The 21660-nt window shown below is 39.3% G+C and overlaps 2 protein-coding genes across 3 annotated transcripts in view; one reads left to right on the top strand and one right to left on the bottom strand.

The window, feature by feature from the left end:
- grin3a (glutamate receptor, ionotropic, N-methyl-D-aspartate 3A) overlaps positions 1 to 6977 on the top strand; it is a 52001-nt gene extending 45024 nt beyond the window's left edge. Inside the window, exon 10 of the mRNA XM_063478792.1 lies at positions 5089 to 6977. Coding sequence (XP_063334862.1) covers positions 5089 to 5653 — 565 coding nt within the window. The 3' untranslated portion in view covers positions 5654 to 6977. The remainder of the gene's footprint in view (positions 1 to 5088) is intronic.
- Positions 6978 to 9689: 2712 nt separating this feature from the next.
- Positions 9690 to 21660, bottom strand: part of plppr1 (phospholipid phosphatase related 1) — a 57496-nt gene continuing 45525 nt past the window's right edge. For both annotated transcript variants that reach the window (XM_063478790.1, XM_063478791.1), the window contains exons 4-8: positions 20776 to 20908; positions 18458 to 18708; positions 17048 to 17224; positions 11633 to 11764; positions 9690 to 11078 (exon numbers count right to left, since the gene is read on the bottom strand). In XM_063478790.1, the coding sequence (XP_063334860.1) occupies positions 11046 to 11078; positions 11633 to 11764; positions 17048 to 17224; positions 18458 to 18708; positions 20776 to 20908 (726 nt within the window). In that variant the 3' untranslated portion in view covers positions 9690 to 11045. The remainder of the gene's footprint in view (positions 11079 to 11632; positions 11765 to 17047; positions 17225 to 18457; positions 18709 to 20775; positions 20909 to 21660) is intronic.

The raw sequence follows: 21660 nt of genomic DNA, 5'->3' as shown, positions 1-21660 counted from the left end.
ATGAGAGTATCTCATCTTCACTGCTTTAATAAAATCATGGGGGGGGGGAGGAAAAGAAAAGAAAATAAATTTTGTTCTTTTGTTAGACTTCAAGTTCAATAAGGCCTACAGCAAACATTGGAGTTGAGAGGGAATATGTTTTATGGTATATTGGTTCTTTATATACTTTAAAGTTGTATTTTCATCTTCAGTAATAAAGAGCAGACAGTTAAGGCAATCTGAGGTATTTTTATTATGGTCTACAGTTTGTATACATAAAATATGTTTTCTTAACTTGACTTTTCATACGTTGCATCATAAATATAATTTTGTTAAATGCATATTTTACAAAACTTGTGTGTTTCTTTAAATTGTAACACTGAATATTTCCCTTGGCTTTTAATTCTCTAACTTAACCAAACAGCTCATAATCTTTAATAAATCAATTGTAGACAATGAAGAAATAAATGAAGCTTATTATATACTAACCGAACTAAACAATGGAATAATAGCTAAATATACAAAATCAGTTTAAATGATAAGGGCAACATCAGCCTCTAGCAAACATTTCCATGGTTGGTGAAGCATAAAAGCAAGGACACAGTGGTATTTTCTCTAGTGATAACAGAACACTCATCTAACTTCTCATTTATGTAGTGTAAATGCCTTTATTTCTATCTTCTTCCTATTAAGTTCTTGCTGTGTTTTTTTACATGCCTTTTTAATCTTTTTTAACATGGGTTTATTTTCATAGTCAGTACAATCAAAGAAATTGACATATCACCAAGGTGAACTACAGTTACATGTTCTTCAGAGGTTGTGTAGCTTTGAAGTGCTAGTCAAACCTCTTTGAATTGTGAATTTATATTTTCTTGTTTGTTATCCTTCTACGTTGCATGTTACGTGATATTAAATGATTTTTAAAAGGCAAGAGGAATGATGTACATTGGACAATGATTAAGGATCATAGTGCTACTAAGAATGGAGGACAGCAAAAGGGGGGAGGGAGGAAAAGAGAGGATTTGTAAGGTAATACATGGTAAAGGTGCAAATGAACATGAAATCAGTGGTGTTGTGTCAAAGTAATGTCTCTCTGGACTTTCAGTCCACATTACTGCTGCTAGTGCTTGTTAGCGCAAAGATCACAGTGGACCTGGGGTTGGATAGGAAAGGTTTTGGGGATCAGGGCTGGTGGCAGAGGAAATTAATTGGACATGAATTTGACTTCTATATTGAGCTCTGGCAATGTCTTCTTTTTTTGTGTTCAGTACCTACATGTGGCGATAGCCTATTCATTAAAAAACTTGTGCATAAGACTGAATCCAAGCATCTGCCGAATATTATTTGGTGAGTTGCTGCTATTCCTGTGGTTTTTCAAACTTTAATACCAGGTTCAAAGTTCTGACAAAACTGAATTGGCAATCTAACCATTCAGCCAGTCAGTCAGATAATGAGATGTACTTTAAGAAATTCCAAAAACAAAGCAGTCTGGAGACCCACCGGCTGTTTTTTGATGGCCTAGCCTTTGGGGACAACAATGAATGTACAGATGTAGGGCTTTTTAAAAAAGCTAATAACAAACTGTCATTGTGGGAAGATAACCAATACTTTTGAGATCGCAGTTTGGCAAATGCATTCCCTTTTTATGCTCTCCACATGGATGTTTTACTTGCATTCAGCAGCGTTTTAAATGGTCCATAGAACTTGGACTACAAGTAGAACACAAATATAACTGGGAAATGGTCCAGTACTTATTACTCAGATCATCCATTTGGTGGATTACCTGCTAGAGGATCTTTGCTACTACAGTTATGTGGAAAAAGTCCACTGCATGACCTCGTAGAGCCACCTTTAGCAGCAATAACTTGAAGCTTTCATTTTCTGTATGACTTTATCAGTCTATCACAAAGGGGACTTTTGGCCCACTCTTCTTGACAGAGTCTCTTCAGTTCATTGAGGTTTGCAGGTTCACACAGCTGCCTGGACTTTGTCAGGACTTTGACCAGGCCATTGCAACACCCAGTTGCAATGGCCTGGCCCAGTAGCTGTGGTACAGATGGCCTCACATTTGACTCTGGAGTGCTTTGGTATACAGAGGAGCTCATGATAAACTCAATAACTGAAAGGTGCAGAGGTCCTGTGGAGGTTTCTTCCGAGCAACACTTTCAATCAGCCTCTTACTTACTTGTTTTTTTATTCTTATTGTACTGTCGTACTGACATTAAGATGTACATGAACATGAACATTTGAAGGTATGACTTGGGGTGAATTTGCTGTGGCGCCCATCCTGGGAAGACTGTGGCAACACGCCTGAATGCTCCACTGAATCAAACTAGTGGTGGTCACACTTGCTATTGGTCAGATAATCAAGTGCATTTGATCTGCAGCATCTGGCTGCTAGTTAGTCAAGGTGTCTTTATATACTGGCAAGGCTGTAAGCCAAGCTAATATCCACCCACAGCTTTTCTTTAAAAAACATTGTTTAGTTTTGTTTCATTTTACCAAGAAATGTACATGGGCTTAACAGGAAAGATATACATTTCCTTAGGGAGGCAAAAAGCAATTAAATGAGGAGGGTCCTCATTACCTGGAATGACCTGAAATACTACAGAATCACTTTAAAAATCTATTATCTTTTAGTCCTACCTAGACTACTGTATCTGTTTATGTCTCTACCTATCAAAATCCCCAAATCTCAGTTCCGTGACTGGGACAAACAAATATCTGGATTTATTTGGAGCGGGCGGAAACCTAGAATTAAATATAGCACATTATTAATTCATAAAGATAAAGGCGGCTTCTCCCTCCCAAGTCTCCGAGATTACTACCTTGCTGCTCAACTCAAAATAGTTATACAATGGTGTGATGATACTTGTGGGGCCCGATGGAAAGACACTGAGAATATGTGTGGGGTCATTCCAATACAAGCCCTGTTAGGAGATCAGAAACTGGCAACAGCTTGTCAGAAAGAACTGAACCCCTTGGCATCTTTTACATTGCTTATCTGGTTTGAGTTAGTAAAAGAATTAAATCTAAGGAACCGCATTCAAGTACTTAAGTGGGTGGCTTATGACTCTGAGTTTAAACCAAACCAATTGGATTTACAATTTAAGAACTGGTCACATAAAGGCATTAATGTATACTGTAAAATAATGGATAAGAATGGCCTTCAAAGTTTTCAAACATTACAAAAAAAATATGAGCTAGGAAAAAGTGACTTTTTCAGATACCTACAATTACGGCAATATTTGTCCTCAAAAGTGACTAAAGAAATTAATACACAAGCTAATGAAATAATTAATCTGATTTCGTAAACATACTTTAAGGGATGTAAGCCAGTTATGTTTAAACTCTACCAGGGCATATTAAAAAGTTGGGGAACTTCAACAGATTATATAAAGGAACGATGGGAGAGACAGTTGTCCACAGTTATAACTTCTGAGCAATGGGACAATATGTGTGAGACTGCTATTTCAACCTCATCCTCTGCATACTGGCGAGAATTTAGTTGGAAGAATTGGTACGACTTTTCATAACACCAAAACAACAAACATGCTGGAGGAGCTGTGGGGAAACTGTTGCAAACCATACCCACATATTGTGGTCTTGTCGAAAACTTTCTAAATTTTGGGAAGATGTTATATCAAAGATAGAACAGACTATAGGCTTTAAATCAGAACAACAGCCCGTCATAGCATTTTATTTAGGAGACTTACCCGAAGAATTAACAAGCAATAACAAATATCTCCTGAAGATTCTTACTGCTGCAGCAAAAAAAAGCAATTACTCGTAAGTGGCTCTCTACTGACCCCCCTGTTCTGGACGAGTGGTTGAGCGTTGTTGAGAAGATTCATAAAATGGAAAAACTTACCTTTTTGTTAAGGTTGCAAGCTAATATTTATACCACAAGATGGGACAAGTGGTTGAAATCTATCCAAAATTAGAATGGGATTTTTTTTTTTTATTCCTGTTTGTGCCTACTCACATCTATATAAACTTCTGTATGCCTCGCCTAGGCTGCTCTTACATCTGTAGATGTGTTGTCAATTCATGAATATAAAGTCATGTCCTCACTGCCAGAATTGCTTTGTAGGGAAAAAGCTGTGTTTTTCAGTCGACTGCTTGTTTTGTTACTGTTGTTTTTGTTTGTTTGTTGTTTTCTTTTCTGTTGTAAAAAAAAATATGTAAAACTTTATTAAAAATTAAGTAATAAAAAAAAAACTATTATCTTTTATGCACCAAATGAGAAGATTTTGTCTGCCTGTTAGAAAAAACATCAGCATATTACTATACTCACACTCTTGTAGTACTGCATGCCAAGGATCCTTGAGCAAGATACTAACCGCAAGTTGCTCTCCAATGCATTCATCAGAGGAACGATGTGTTTGAATGCTAGATAAAAAGCACTTACGTAGAAAAATTCATTGACAAAAAGTGCTATGAATGGATGAGGCAAGTTGTGTAAAACGCTTTGACTGCTCAAGTAGAGTAGAAAGGTGCTGTCTCAAGAATAAAAGCAATGTCTCTTACTCGAATACCACAGTCAGTAGGATTCAACTATGTTAAACAAATGTCCAAAGTTTCATGATGATTCAAAAATGATATTTAAATATTGTCTACTGATCAGCCAGCAGAGCCATAAGTCATCCCTAAGAACGTGGTGCTTGTGTAGACAAAATAAACAATAAACAGGACAATACCCAAAGAACACCCTTTTCACGTAATGACATATTTAAGGAAAAGCGAAAAACTATTTCTTGGTAAGCAGTCACACTGCGATTCTTCCAAGACTCTCAATGTAACCCCCATAGCAATCATTTCCAGTCTTTACCCCCGTAAGCAATCTTCTAGAAATTGTTCATCTCTTTCAGTCCAGCTCTGTGTAAATTGCTGTTTGTCATATAACATGTTCAGAATTGTGTGTGCAGTGGCAACTCATGGTTTAGCCATAGCTGATGCCTTGATTTTATATTGGATTCAGACTGGAAACATTTCATTTCAATTTTATTTATATAGCGCCAAATCACAACAAAAGTCGCCTCAAGGCGCTTTATATTGTACAGTAAACATGCAGTCAGATGAACTGATGAAGGTTTCTCCTATTTCCAGGTGCAATGAGGGAAACAACCAGTCTGCGCCTTGGAATCCTGCTGAGTCGTCCCACTGCAACAGGCGAAGGATCCTTCCACAAGAGATGCAAAATGACCTGGAACGCCCGTCATCCCAGGATCTCCCTCCTCCACCGCCCCCTTCTCCCCTCCCTCATCCCCACTCTCTCCCTCTGCTGGAGAAACCCCTGCCTATAGTAACTACCTCTAATGGTCGCTCTGACCTGTTAGGGAGGGGTTTGGACCAAGGACTGGGGCCAGGGCAGGGCGGTTCTGGGCAGTGTCGTGCTTTGGGAGTGGGCGACTGCGGTCCAGGTCTGGGTGTGGGACGGAACCCGCTGGTTCAAGAACTGTCAGAACTGGAGAGTCAAATCCTTGTAATCAAGCAGCAGCTGCAGTCTGCCATGAGGAGGAAGAGAGAGCTTGAACAGTACCAATCAGAAAACCAGCAAGCAAACCAGACTGCACCCAGTCAGCCCACTTCACACCAGTCTAACCAGTTTGTTCAGTATACCCAGACCCACCAGCAGATTAAACAACACAAAAACACATGTCCGGAGTTGTGAAGCTAGTCCCAATTTGTCCAGGAAAGAAAACCCTGGTTAACACACTGGACTAGTTTTCAAAACCTCAGCTGGGTCCCGGAACAAATCCTTGCCTGAGTTCTGAAGTTAGAACCCTCACCAATTTCCAATGGCAGGATCCTCCTTATGGCTCTGGAGCTCCCCTCAACACTGCACTGAAATGTTCGGCAGTGACCAGATCCTGCTCTGCAATTCCAAGTAGGACATTTTCTCACTCCTGGAACATGAGATTGAATTAGATGAGAGGTGCTGGATAAGGGTGAACCAGGGATCTTGAACCAAATCTGTTCTGTTGTATCACTGAAGAGCTTTGCAAATCCTTCCCCCTCTCAACTTCCCTTATATTACCATTTTCTTTAACTCCTTTTCATACCTATCTGGTTCTTTTACCTTTTTCCTGTTTATATCTTCCTTTGTCCCTGCCATGCCTCCCCCCTAAAACCTAATTTTTCCAAGGGTACAGATTTGCTTGCTATGAAATTAAGCCTGATCACAGATATGAGGACTCTTTGGTATTTAAGCTTAATAGACTAATTCACCTGAGTCTATTAAGACTCACTGAGAATTTCAAATGACCTGAGGTTGAACCCAGTCATCTAAGTCTTTATGTTTGTGTGTCTTGCTGAAACCTTGTATCTTTCAGCTATTACCACTGATGTTTCTTGCCTTTGGTAGCGTGTTTGTATTGATTAGGGGTATTTTTTCTATAATAAGCTTTTGAAAGGGTCGGTGGGGTGGTTAGATGTAATCATTTTTTTTAAAAGATAAAGCTTTCGCAAGACACATTTACATACGTAATGACCACCAGGTTGACATCTTATGGTGGATTATAAGCGTACACACAATCTTATTTATGGTTCACTGTATAATGTCCTGCACTTCACTGATGCACACTGAATAAACAAAGTCACCTTAACTTGTCAGAGTTTGAGTTAGGGTATAGAAGTATTTCACAGTGAGATCACAACAATGGCAAGCTGGCAACATAAAACCTAAAACAGGATTAAATTGAACAGTCTCCAGCTTTTTCCGCGGTCAGGGACCCAAAACAAAACCTTTCTGTCCAGGCTCTTGAGGTCATACTGGTGCTCTTGTAACATTGTGACTCAAAATACACACTTTTCAGTTCCTCATTTAAGCCAGCTGTTAAATAGTAACTGTATGAACACAGACCACTAGTTTAACTCTGACACGTTATTAAATGTGATTTGCATTCAAAAATGAACACAACAGTTCCCTCTCTGGGGCTCTGTTTCCTTGCATCATTTCTCTTTGGGTTTGGACATGTTCTGTTATTAAATATCTTCTTTGCACTTATCTTAGTTGCAGCATTTCTTTTTTCCCCCCAGTGTCTTAAAAATGTTCAATTTTACAGGTCTGTAAATGATTTCCTGTACAAATTAGAAAGCAGAGTGTGGCATGCTAAGACTCTATAGCTCAACCTTGGTTTTAAGTTATTATGCCTCCAAAACCTTGACGCTGCTCGTTGCAAAACAACTTATTTCAAACAGGTTTTTTTATAATCCTTAATCTCATTTATATCTGGCAGCAAAGTGGATTTACTGCCAAGTGACTCAAAGGAAGACCAAAAGCTCAATGATTTTAAGAGGATTTAAGGTATTTCCTTGCACTTACGAGTCCCCAGCTTCGGTAAGAGAGACAAGTGTGAATTGACACTTGAGAACAATGGCTGACAGCCACTGCAAACTTTTTTTTGTATTTATAAAAGCTTCACCATTTAGATTCATCTGTAGTTACTTATTTCAGCTCATTTTAATAGATTCTTTTTTAAAAACGTACAGCAGCTATATATTTAAAAAACTCAAACCACTCAGAGGTTTGTTCCCTACCTTGAAAACTACATTTGGTTGTTGCTATTCTTCACTCATATTGCTAGGGGACAGCAATTTGGACAGGAAGGCATACTCAGAACAGCTAACGATGACATTTTACGAAGACACGGCATGGTAAAATACCGCCGCACACACAAACACAAACAGCTCCTATCTATTTAGCCAGTGTGTCTGCAGGGTAAGCGCAGGCTGTCACAGCTGAAATGAATACCTGACAGAGCAAAAGAGCAAGTGCACAGACTGAGCCGTCAGCTTTCTTTGTGTCTCTGTGCGTGTACGCCTTGCTTAGCTATGACATAAACATCAGTGAAGTCGACGCGGCTGTAACAGGATGAATCACTAGAGAAGCTAAATAACCTGGTTTTAGCACAACTATGCTCATTTTAATCACTTTTCTAGGTAGCACAGGTAGCAGCTGGACAGGGGTGTGGTGTGAGGGAAAAGAAGGGCTGCCTGTCACAAGTTATAACATGAAAGAAGAATAAAGCCATATTCATGGTGTTTTTTTTGAGTGCCTGTGTAAACACAGGTTCACTTAAACATCCCGTTTTTCTTCTGGCTTCACCCCCAAAGCAACAATATGAAGGATCAGACTCAAATTTCAGTCATCGGCATTCAAACGTTCTTTATTAAACTCAAAATTTAGGGCCATGGTCTCAGGGTTGACTGCTCGATTCAAACACTGACTGCCAGATTAATTAATGTTTACATTTACTGAGCATACACTCACAGTCAACTCTAGGCTGACTGACACCATGCCTATGAAGTCACTGGTGTAGCCGCACTCTGTTAAAACAGATGGTCTAAAACAAAAAATCATTGCAACAGCTCACAGTTCAGTTTCCAGGGATGCATATCCTCTAAAAGCAGCAATCTTACAACTCTGTTTTAGAATAACTGACTGCTTTTATGTTTAACATGTTAGGCTTTGAGTGAACATGTCAATATTAGCATATTTCAATATGTCTGGAAATATGTGGCTTTTTCTCATCAGAATCTTATCAACCTATCAATCAATCAATCTTAGTCAGTCTGTCTGTCTATGAGCACAACTCCTCTCCAGTAGACTATTCGACTCACAGGGTTGCCAACAGGTTATATTTTGGTTACAGGCCTGTGTGATTTTCTACATTTCAAGCTATGATTTAAGTTGTTAATGTGAATTTCTGTGCATGTAGAAACCAAAAGATTTGCAATTTACATCAATCTATCACAGTTTATTAACTGTATTAACAAAGACAGCTTCGATAGTAGATTGACTCTGTCTTATTGTCGTTTTATTGCCATCCTAACATACCAAAGTCACCTTGAAGATGGCAACTGACTGCAAGTGGCTGCAGATCTAGTGCTTAACTAGAAAGCAACCATTTCAAAGGCAATGAGATTGCCAGTCTGTTGCATATGGTCGCAATATTTTGGTTGAACTGAAGGTTTGTTCAGTGAAATTGTCCTGTGACTCAAACATCGTGCTTGAATAACAAACCTGTTTTGGTTTTCTTCAACCTAGGAATGTAATATGTCCTTGGGCTGTTCCTCTAATAATCCAGTGACATTCAGTGATTAAGGACCAACTGCATTACACTTCCATCTTGCAAATAAAAATCCATCTATTTACTATTCAAATGAAATCAAGAGTTAACATTGGCTCAACTTTTAACATTCAGGAGTATGTAACACTCTCATAGAAATGATGATGCACAGTGTTTAGGTATTGGAGAATTAATTAATCTAATGGGTACCCATCCAGTTTCATACATTATATTACGTCACATCACAGCGGATGGTCCAACAGTCTGTGATCGCTCAGATCAACATTTATCCATTGCCCTATAATCAGAAACTTGTTGACTGGAAGGATAATGTGACTGCATTTTTAGCATGCAGATGACACAGCAAAGGAGGTAGGATTTGTATGCAGCTGAAGTGACACTGCAAGGCTCAAATCAGGGGAAAAAAATGGTAAGTAATGAAAACAAATCTCTGGATATTCAGACAAACACAAGGACAGACACGTTTCACACTTCTTGCATCAAGGTAACTTACAAGTACTGACTGTCAAGATGGATTGTCCTTGTCGTTGGTCACATATTTTCTAAGTAAATGAAAAGTTACCATTCTCATTGAAGCATTTGGGTACATAAAAAGAAACACAAGAGGACACACTGTTGCTACTGACTATTTAATTTTTTTGGACAAACGAAGAAAGAAAATATATGTAGCATTTCAGCTGAAATGCCTTTTTTTGTTCTCAAAATAAAAGACAATTGTAATCACAATGATAATGAGTAATATCTATAAAACATCTTGACTTCTCTCTTCATGCTGGGCATATCTTCCAATAGGAAATGGAATCACAACATTGCATCACAATCCACTGGTGGGTTGGGGAGAGGGAGGGGTACCTCGAGGAGGAAAAGTGAAGCAGGAGTCATTAGCCTGGTTTTCAGTGAGGAGGGCTAACCAGGCCTCAAGTAAATTACTCAGTTTCAGTTGAAAAGAATCTCTTATATTTTTCACCATGTACTTATTAGGGATGTCTTCCATTGGAATTTCAGTAAATATAATTGGAAAACCATACCAGCATAATCTATACACGGATCTGGCATGGGCTAGCTCCTCTGGATCTCTCCATAGAGATCTTCCTATTAACATCAAAGTAAATCTGCAAATTGGGGTGAAGCACACTGATACCATGCATTTAAGCCAATCAGAGTTTTGTATATTTAGCCTGATGACATGTCACTACAGGTGCAAAAACACATTTTCTGAGCATTTCAGTGACTCATCCTTGCCATTTCCTCCTAAGGGGAGAGGAGTTGTTCCCCAAACAACTGATACCAAAAAATATCCAGGTTTACAGCAGGCAAACAGGTCCAAATGGATCATAATAGTCATACATATTAACAAAAATCCATAAAAAATATGACCTGACATGGTCAGTTAATGTACAGAGATAATAAAAAGAAGGATTCTGTCTTTTTTCTGTACAAATGACAAACACCACAGAACAACAACATCAATATTTTTTTTCCATAGCAGATTTTTCTTACCGAGTGGGGTACATGTGGTGATTGACAAGGCATTTCACCCGGCAGGATGTGATGTAAAACAGAGTGAGTCAGCTGACAGGAAGTGTGCAGGTTTTAACATCGTCAGGATAGGCTACGGCACTCGCTCATACAAAATGTACAAAACACCGTCCTCTAACTACAAACAGCACACCTTGGAGGAAAAAAATGTCCCATGTTTCAATGATCTCAAATAACCTGGAAAAACAATCTGTGCTTATGTTGTGATTTGTGATATTGTTGCCTGATCTGTGTGCCTTGGGAGGTTGAACTGAGCATAGCCCAACTAAATGAAAACCACTGCAAACATGGTGTATTTTGTCCCCCAGGTGATTTAAACAGATATATCAGGAGTGGTTTTTGTAAGCATTCGGAGCCACGTGACATGCGTCCTCGTCATTGTGTCTGGAAGTGCTGTGGAGACGCAAACGTGACCCGGTGCTGCCCCCTTAGTCATGTGACCTCTGTCATCGATGCCGAGTGGTTCTGAAAATGGATGTTGGAGGGAGTATGGGGAAAAAAAAGGGACAGGGGTAGAGAAAGACAAAGAAAGAAATGAAGTGGATGGAAACAGAAAGCGTGGAAATGAAAAGGTAGAGGAAATCACGTGTCAGCTGGTGCCAAGAGTGCTCTGTGTTAAGTTTCTGTGCATTTGGTTAGGAGGAAAGGGGTGAAGTGCAAACGTCAAGCCTGCCACGTGTCATTGCTTAGTGAATAAAGAAAGAAAGGAGATAGAAAGAAAGAGAAAGAAGGAGAGTACATTTTTAACCAAATAACTTATTGATAACAGAAAATTATCTTTGGATTTATGCACCACCCTCACTTGGACCTTCTAAAAAGGGCATGAAAAAGTAGAAAAAAAGTACATGGCAATAAATTACAGTGACACCAAGTTCCAGAATTACAGAATTCCTTATCTGAAGGGAGGAATTTGCTTTAAGCTGTATGCCTTGAGGGAGTTCTGCCAATTAATGAAGAAAGATAATGTGCATCATAGAGATTAAAGTTTATGGGATTCCAGGTTAAGTGTTTTTAGCTACCTGTGCGCTCAGGGTCTCCAGTGGGCTCTCTACACGGGGGAAAGTCATCAGAGGCAGACCGCGGTAGTCCTCAGTCTTCTGTTTTGCCGCTGCACTGTGGACACCTTTGAAGTTATTCACCACACATATACCCTGTAAGGTATGAGGACAGTTTAACATTAATAGTGAGACAGGCAGAAAGACACACCAAATCACACGAACATTAGAAACTCAAACACAAAAAGTCAGAAAAAGTTGTTTAAACTCTATAAAACGAGTGAAGAGACTTTGTAGTGTAGCTTGATGTTACAGCCGTGTTCACATCTTGGTGAGGCTGCACAGTGGTGCTTTGAGGTTAATGCTATCATCAGTAAAGTTGCTACGGTGATTTAAGGAGGTATAGTCGAGGTTGATCACTGATATGTTTTACAAATAAATGGGCAAACCGAAATGTTGACTTGAAGATCAAGTGTCTGCAATTCATCCAAAGGGTTATGAATATATGTAATAAATAGTATGATAATCCACAACAACAGCTGTTAAGATTTCACTAAGTTATACAAATTTCAAGGAAAGGGCAGCTCAGCTGATTTTGGTCATTGTATGAATTGATATGGCTCATTTGGAAAGGTACAGGTGAGGATAGGAGAATGACAGTCTCTATAGTAGGTTTCTGAAAGTCCTTTATTCATCATTAACTGTTCCCCCCATACTAAACTCTACGCAGTGTGTGTGTGTGTGTGTGTGTGTGTGTGTGTGCGCGCGCGCGCGCGCGTTTGTTAGAGAGAAAGAGAGAGAAAGTAAAAGAGAGCGATCCCCTCTCCCAAATAACATTTGTTCCCAAAAATGCATCTGAATTTCAGGGAAAGGAAAACACGTCTCTCTATTTATGAATGTCATTTTAATCCTTAAGGGCTGGACTGAACTACTGGATGAGCGCCCAAAAAATTAGTTTTGTTCAAGGGGATATTATGCAGTCAATTTTGATGCATCTTCATGTTACAGTCTTGCTTCATACAGACCAGTCGCAAGGAGCTTGGATGACCTTGGTCATTTTGTTTGGAGGCATGAGCTGTGATGTTGTTTTAAGGTACAGGTTCCTCTAGCCACTGATCTGACAATTAGTATTTGTTTTTTTAAATTTTAAAAGAAATCCAGGGCCACATCTGGTGGATTTTTTAAAATAAAACAGCTAATGGAGGTCTGAAGCCCAGTGTGAGTCTGCTGATCAAAGGGCATTCTGGAGCAGGCTGTCTCCCTTTTGGTTGTTATTGTCATTTTCAGGATTGCTGGTTTGATCTTACAGTGCCCTCCACCGTACAGTGTCATGTACCTACAAACGTTGCAGAAAACTAACATCCTGTTCCCTTTCAGCTTTAAACGGCGCAGCAAGAGCCAGCTGTTTCCTTTCTCAATTGCTTTTTGGGACAAATGTTATAGGGGGGTTTTTGCTACCTTAAAAAATTCTCTGGTGGGCTTTTCTTCTTTTTTTTTGTTTTTTTTTTGGTGTGACGTGGCTACATTTTCCACATCGGAACTTTTACTGCAGTGATATAAAGTTTATATGGGTATAAAAGAGCAATCAAACATTGCATGAGTCCCTTAAAGCTGGATATCATTTCATCTAGCCAGCAGAAATGCTTCAGGGTGCTAATCTTTGTGGGCTAACAGGTGCAGAAAACAGATGCTGTGTTTCTTCATTTGTACGTTTATAAATTACAGGTAATTGTATTTTTTCCATTTTGTCCACTAGTCAGAATTTTTAATGGTAGAGACACCAGTAAGGTTGCAGTCTTTGTTAACTCCTCCACAGACTAGTTAATCAAAGAAGGCAGCCCGAGGGAGATCCCACCCCACCAGACACCAACCGTGCCCTCAGGCAGCAGCAAAGGAGAAAATGAAGCAGGAGGAAGCTCAAGGTTTTCTTGTTTGTGGCTGTTCATGGGCAGTGAATTTCTAGTGCTCCCAGACCAAGTAAATGAGTGAATTATAGCTCCTAGGGCAGAATTTACAAATAACTATCCTGTTTGACAATTCTTTACATTTTTATCACAACAAGTTTAAATTGCATGTTGATGTGGCTGTTGTAAACACATTTCTATTAAACTGAACCACCTGCTTTTTCATTCCCCATTTCGTGTCCTGTCATTCATGCAAAAACAGACGTGTGTGAACTGCCGCCTATTGTTTCAGATGAAGACAAAGTGAATCTGAAGATTGCCATTAAAATGCTGAATTGAAAAATCATTTAGAAACTTTCCTGGTCTCAGATTTTTGCAACACAAAAATGCTGCTTTTTCCCAGACTTGTGATTAAAAGAAACTTGAAACTGTGTTGGCGGTTCAGTACTCAATGCAATGTATTATTTATTTTATTTTCCCCCAGTGGAAAGTAGTTTGTTGAGGTGGCTATGAAATTACTTTGGATTACTTTGCACCATCACCTGAGATGCACTGTTCAGTAACTGTTATTTAATTGTGTTTTTGTCCCCTCACCGTCAACCGGTTGTGGCAGGACGTTTCTTCCTGTTAAAAGGAAGTTTTTCCTTCCCACTGTTGCCAAGTGCTCGTTTAAAGGGGGTTGTTTGATTGTTTTAGGTTTCTCTGTATTATTGTCAGGTCTTTACCTTACAATATAAAGCGCCTCCAGGTGACTGCTGTTGGGATTTGGCTCTAGATAAATAAAACTGAATTGAATTGAATCGAACTAAATGTAACAATATGATCTTATGCTTTACATAATTTCATCTATCAGCATAAATCTCCATCCCAATCCAGTCACACTCTGGTACTTCTAAGCAGCAAAGTGATATGGTTTGTATCTTCACCCTTACAAAGTTATTTTCTATCTTCACATTGCCCATTATGCAGATAATTGAAGACCCTATGTTATCAATTCACCTTTGATAGCAGATGAATTATAATATTACCTCTTACAGTGGTTGCAACCTATATGAGTCATGCATGCCTTTTAGGTGTCATTTCTACATGCTGTGAATTAGTTTGGAACCACTTTCAAATTTCAGGGGATTTAGCTTCTATTAGACTCAGCAAGTCAGCATGTGCCTTCCCTTGAATCAAGTGGACAGCTTTATATCTTATGTTACCGACATCATCCCGGAGCCAATTCTAAAACCAAGTGCTTAACAATGATCCCTCAATCTGCTGGCAGCGGACAAATCTCTTGAAAGACCAAAGGCATTTGCTGTTTGGTGAGTCCATTCAGATCTCCTCTCTGTGAGCACTGATAGCAGCAGGATTTAAACTATACCTGCTTTCAGCTCTCTCTTTATCAATTAATTTCCTGCAAGATAGCAGTCCATCAACTTGGCTCAGTTCTCATGTGAAACGAGTTTGATAAGCTTCATTGTAAATATAAGGCAAATACAGGGGAATATGGTCAACCTTCATTCATGGTATGCTGATAATAAACTGGAAATAATGTTCAATGACGTAATGACAGATTTCCTTTTCTTTAAGCACTTGAGTTAAAGGCAACTAGACTTACACTTCAAGGCCCTTAAGACTACCATGACCTGGATGGGTGAGAACCTGCACAGACAACCCCATTTCCTTTTATCTTTTCCTGAAGATCAGTGGCATAATGTATATCACTTTTGACAGTTTAATCACTGAAAGCTAGTATCAATTATCAAAGAAACAGGCGCAGTGGGTCCATCTCCTCATGGGCAGGGGCAGGGATAGCTCAGTAGGTAGTGGTGGCCCCATGATCGGAAGGTCGGGGGTTTGAATCCACTGAACGGCTACCCTGAGGTACCCCTGAGCAAGGTACCGTCCCTACACACTGCTCCCCGCTGCACCTGCTGAGTGGCTATCCACTGCTTCACTGAGTGAATGGGTCAAATGCAGCAAGAGTAATTTCCCCACGGGGATCAATAAAGTATACATTTTTTTTATTATTATTATGCAGCAAGAAAAAGATGTGACCACACTGAACCTCACTGTTTTGCACAACAGCAGGAATTATTTAAAGAATAACCAAGACCAAGCTTCACCTGCACATCAACTGGAATCCTCCATACAAATTCTGTAAATCACACTATTCCAATGCCGCTCACTTTCTTTGGTGCAATGTTGAGTCAGACTCTAAATTTGTGACCTTTTTTTTTTCACTTTTTGAGTCGTGACCAAATCAAGATTCTGGCATTTTCACTAATCTCTGCTGTCCTTGGTATTTAGTTCTAATTAGTTTAGCATACACATTTAGCATACACTCTACTAAAACATTACATATATTAAACATTAGCACTTTAATACCATCACTGTAGACAGATGACAGCTGTAAAAGGACTTCTGATTTTCCCCTCATATCAACCAATGTACAAATAACAAACCTCTAGCTTCTTCTTCTTATCTGAGTTTCTCCTCCATGTGTCTCCTGCATTGGCACTCAGGACTCAGCGGCAATTAGAAGTAATGAAGCCTCTGAGGTTATTAAATAAATCTTTTTGGATGGTGGGGGCAGGGGGTGGGGGGTCCCCTTCACCTTCCTTTCTCCTGAGTGAGCTTTCCCATTCAGCACAAAACAACGTGATCAGTTTAAGTTGCAATTATTACCCTGCATTTAATCACAGCATAAAATATGATGAATAGTCTGAAAAAAACACATTAACTTGCAGCAGAAGCCAAGCAGTTTGACTAAATCTCGCAGGACACTGATGTTGATTTTACATTATGGACAGCAGCCCAGCGAAACTGCTGTCTTGCTTGGAAAGATGAGCCCACTTTGCACATCTTATCCTCTCCAACTGCTACGGCAGTTATTTTACGAAGGTAAATAACAGGATGCCTAACCTCTGGAGTACGGAATCTGAATTAATCACATCACTGGTTACCTCCAAGATCTAAAAATTAATTAAAAGTAGTGTTTACCTCATTTTTCTTCTCTTTTTTTGTCCTTGCGCTTACAGATTTCAGGTTGAATCTAGGGTTGTTCACTTCCTTCTTCTCTTCATCTTCTCCAATACCCCACAATCAGCCAGTGTATTCTTAACTTGATCAATGTAGCTTAAATTACCTTTATCTAAACCTTTATTGAGCATAACATAAATCACACCTCATTCTTTTTTCACCTTTTTATATACTTGGTGCCCTCTCCAACACTTGTACTGTCACTAAAATGAATTTCATCACAGATATATATAAAAATATTTGCTGTATATAAGAATTTTAAGGCATAAATTTTCACATGGTTGACTTTGAAATGAAAACAAACCCACGTTAAAGGCTTTGGGAAGCTGCAGCTTGAATTAATCATCCAATTACCAGTTTGGGTTTGTTCCAAAATGAAGCTCAAAATGAATATTATAATTTGAAAGTAGCTCATGACCAGAATCCACCTTCTCTTTTCTCTCTTCTTCTCCTACCCCTTTTCCACCACCTTCCCAAACCTAATGCAAGTTCTAGTAGTTCTCACCAGAAACAATGCAATAGCTGATCCCAGTATAAATCCAGCCACTACATCTGAACAGTGGTTTCGATACTCTGAAACTCTGTTGAGGCCGGTGAGGAAGGCGGAGCAGAGTGTGCCCAGACAGAGCACTGGTTTGGCCAAGCGGCTGGACTTGGTCTTGATTGTACTGGTGATGTACATCTAGAAGGAGAAAGGTGGAAAGATTAGACGGTTCTTTGTCCCAAATGTCTTTAAAAAAAAACAAAACAAAAAAAACAGGCTCCTGCTCTTCTGTTTAGGTGGATTAGGAACAGAGGTCCCATGCAGAGCAACTGGAGGTTTTCCCACAAAAATAAAGTCAAATATTTTACCATTTCAAAATAGTGCAAAGCCCCCATGGTATAGCAAATCAGTCAGGGAAGGCTGTGAAAAAGTTACATCATAGCAGTGCAAGATTCTGCAAAACAGAGAGATCTTTTTTCCCCACAGAGAATAAAAAAATTGAACCTAACAAGAGAACCCATTAATAAGTGAGAGGACTGTCAGCATTTAAAAACAAAAAGGTCTACCTGCATATATTTTCACCTCTTGAACTTTCACCTACCTCTGTTCCAATCAAGTAGCGAAGGTATCGAATTCATTTTCATCAACAACAATCTGTTCTTGTATTCCTCCTGCTCCTGTTGATAAAATTTGCACTTCCACTCTCTTTTTTCCAAAGATGAGGCCCTCACCCTGTCACTCAGATGTCAAACAGCTGCTCTTCAATTATCGCTTCAAAAAGTAATTTTCCATGCGACCTCCAGCCAATTTTCTAAAAACGCCTAAACTGTCGCTGTGCTAGTGTGAAATATTCCTCACCACAATTTCAAATAGCATGAAGTCCCTCCTTGCCAATTCCTCCATCAAAGAACCGAAGGCGCTGTGTTTACAACAAATACTCCTTCTTACTCAGTAGTTTTTAACTCCACATACCATTAAAGTTGTACTGCACAGGTATGTGCAGGTATGTGCAGTACAACTTTAAGCAGCCCGGCTCAAATTATATATTTTCTGTCAGTTTTTTTTCCCACAGACGAGTAAACCAATTACCTTCTATTCTAAACTAGAATGTGACATTGCTTTTAATTAACTATGCTCAGGTTGAATCCCTGGAGAATTTTTTTTGTCTACACATTATTGGTTGGTTTCTAATTTAAAATGGGATAAACAAACACAAACGTGAGTGTTCACATGTGCTACAAAGGGAGAATGAAAGGAAATGAAATATACACCTAAATGCAAATATCGTTACACACATTCATGCCTTAAAATATATCTCATGCTAATTAATTAAACATATACTGTGTCATTACATTAGATAAACGTTTTATAAAATGTTTTTTCAAGCCTTTTTTTGTCTCTGAAATAAAGGATAAGGTGCAGTCCTCTCACCGTCAGGTAAACGGCAGAATAAATGCTCAGCGAAGCGTCCTTAGATGGGAACGACCGCCGAGCCTTCTCCACCACCACGTGGTTCCCGGTGCAGATGTTGCCGTTGACGATAAACTGGTGATTAAAGCGACACTCGGTGCCAGTGTAGTTGGGCTTGCAAACAGACAGGAAGTAGGGCGAGAGACCTCCAGTCACCACCTGGCCTGCATTGACGAAAATGTCTGTAGCAAACAGACCGAATGCAAACACACCTGCGGCACCACAGACACACAGACGGGAGAGGAGAGAAGAGCACGTGAAAAGCCACAAACACAGAGCAATGAAACGATCACAAATAAACACAGAAGGGTTTATATAAGTTATCACCCTCCAGTGTGGGTGTTTATCTAGCTCCCAGTTCCACCACATTAAATCGTGACTATCGTGTGTGTGTGCAGACATCACTGAAGATGTCACAGTGTGGTCTGCATCACTCAGACAGAATGGGTGGTCTGGCTGAGTGATGCAGACCACCCAGTCTGAATCAAAACAAAGTGCAAGTTAACTAATGTTGAAATGGAAGGTGAGGAAAAATGGACAACAGCAAGCCAAATACAGACCATAAAAATAAGATAGCGTTTAATATAAATGATGGCGCTGACACTTTTAGCCCACCAACACTGACCAGTGTCTACGTCTGCATTCCTTTTGCTGTGAAATATGACTGCTGATTATCTAGCTTGCTTAGCCATGAAATTACTGTGCTTTGTGTTGTCATCCAGCCGGGTGGGGTGAGGGAGTCGCAGAGGGAGGTTTTGAGGGGCACGGGGACATGATTGTGTGAAGGGCAATGAGGGAACTGGGGGGAGGAGGGGGTTAGAGTGAGAGAAGAGAGGGGAGGGAACAAGTGAGCAGGAAATGCCTTGACAATTTCACAAATTTAACAGGTCTCAAAATATAAATCAGGTGAATTGCTGATTGAATTTCTAATGTGTTTCGTAAAGTTTTTTTTCTTCAACTATGACAGAAAAGTCCAGCAGACTCTCTCTACTAGAACAGAGTCTGTCTGTCTGCCCAATTCTGGTAAAGCGTTGTTATAAAATAATCAAAATTCAAAGGTTTTATAGAGCTTTTATAGAAAATTGACACACGGACTTGTCCTTGTTCTTTAAATATATTTCATTTCCTTTCTTTTCCATGATAACAGCTGTTAGCTTACCATACAAAAACATATAAGCAATATTTGAAATACATCAGTAAAAGCAAAGGCTTCTCCATAAACATTATTTTACATGAGAGGTTTCTCTATCCCAGTGTTTGCCTGGCCTTTGGTCACTGGTCTGCATTGGGCAGCGCTCTGGTGAAAAAAGCTAATATCACATATCTTTGCCCACAACAGTTGAGCCTCACTAAGTTTAGCAGCATATTTAAACTTAATTAAAATGTGACATCTGATGCTTAAGCAGTCAACATCATTTAAACGCATTGGTTCAAATTATATTTACTTGATACTTGAGCCAAAAACATTATCCAACTTCACTGCAAAAACAGAAAATTCATCATTCAACTACCATGTCATTTTTTTAAAAGTTTTTTCCATTTTATCTACAGCTGTTCAACACACTACATCACTGTGACTCAACAACATTACAGCAACAAAGTCAGTACCAGACACACGTCACAGTTGTTTTGCTACTTGATGGCCATGTTTGTTGAGAGCCCCTTTCTTTACTGAAGTACAGGATAAATCAGAACTGTTAAAAGTTTGTTTTTTCAAGGTGTAATGAGTAAATCATCAGGGTTGCTAAATCCATGGCTGTCTGCATTGGAGCTCCCCTCACAGGTGACTGACAGCACCAACATTGAGTTTAGTTGTGATATATACAGCATGCTGTGGCGTGGTTAAGGCTTGGCTGATGTTGCAGATGCAACTTTTACTGAGCTATTACATTAATAAACATTGCTCATATAGTTTTGTATTAAATTAAACAAAACAAGGCTGAAGTCACAAGCAGCGTCTTAATGTGATGGTGACGGATCACAGAATTGCATGCTAATGCGCTTTTGAATACTAATCTGATCCCTTATTCTACACACAGTCTTTGTGGAGAACTGAATGAAATTATTTCAATCAGATCAGTGATCCATAATTTTCCGGTCTTTCAGTTCATCGCAGCTGCACTGAGGTGATGCGCCAGGCAAATACTGGTGGGACCTTACACATGCTGAAGCCCAAAGTACTTTTCATGTGTATTTCAGAGTTTTCAGTCACTGTCTGGTACCATTAGCACAAGTGGCCTTAGGGCAGTTTAGAGTACATTGCAATACAAGGTTCTTACCTATGAAGCGTATGATGCGGCGGATGAGGGGGTTGAGGTAACAACAGTCTCCTGTCACTATTGTTTTCTCCTGGGCCAACAGAGCTTCCCTTGTTGATTTCATCATGTACATGGACACCTCTCCGATAAAAATCTACATACACAAACACACACAGGCACAAAAAATAAAAGAGAATATGAATAGGTGAATATGCACACAGAAGGAGCAAAAGGAGCGGACAGAACAAAGGCAGAGATTTCAAAGAGGGCAGACGTGATGTCTCCTCCTTAAATATTTAAACTTGTATTTGTCAACCTAAATAAATTAACTTTTATTCTGAAAAACCTGCTAAAATGTTACATCAAATATCTGCCCAACAGGGTTGGATGTTTTCTTCTCTGCACAGTCTATTTTCACTCCAAAAATATTAATATTTTAGAAAAATAAATAAAAAATAAAAATGCTGTGGCAAACACAATTAAACCACAGACAGACACACAGAAACACAGTGTTGTGATCTCAGTCAACAACATGCAACATCTACTCCTCACCTCTGGTGCTGTGCACATGCTGCCAGGTTAATAATCATGGAGAAGCCAGAAGGCAAGAGGAGTAATTTTTCCCTCAAAAAAAGATTTGAGAACCAAGGAAGTCTAGATTACGTTTACTTTTTAAAAAACTTTTTTTTTTTTTTTTACAAAAAAAGTATATGAATATGAGCTATTAAAAACCCAGTGCAACTTTTTTTTAATAGAACACACATCACAGGGATGTGATCTGGTGCCATGTGCAAACATGAATCATCTTCCAAAACAACAGACACAAAATACAGCAGAGCAGTGCACCATGCCTGTATGTGTTGTATTGGCTCAGCAGGAATAATATTAAATGAGAAAGGTTTGTTT

Source organism: Pelmatolapia mariae, linkage group LG7 (genome assembly GCF_036321145.2).
Source record: "Pelmatolapia mariae isolate MD_Pm_ZW linkage group LG7, Pm_UMD_F_2, whole genome shotgun sequence".
NCBI classification, from domain to species: Eukaryota; Metazoa; Chordata; class Actinopteri; order Cichliformes; family Cichlidae; genus Pelmatolapia; species Pelmatolapia mariae.
The sequence above is the reverse complement of the archived record's forward strand: the minus strand, read 5'-3'. Positions and strand labels throughout refer to the sequence as shown.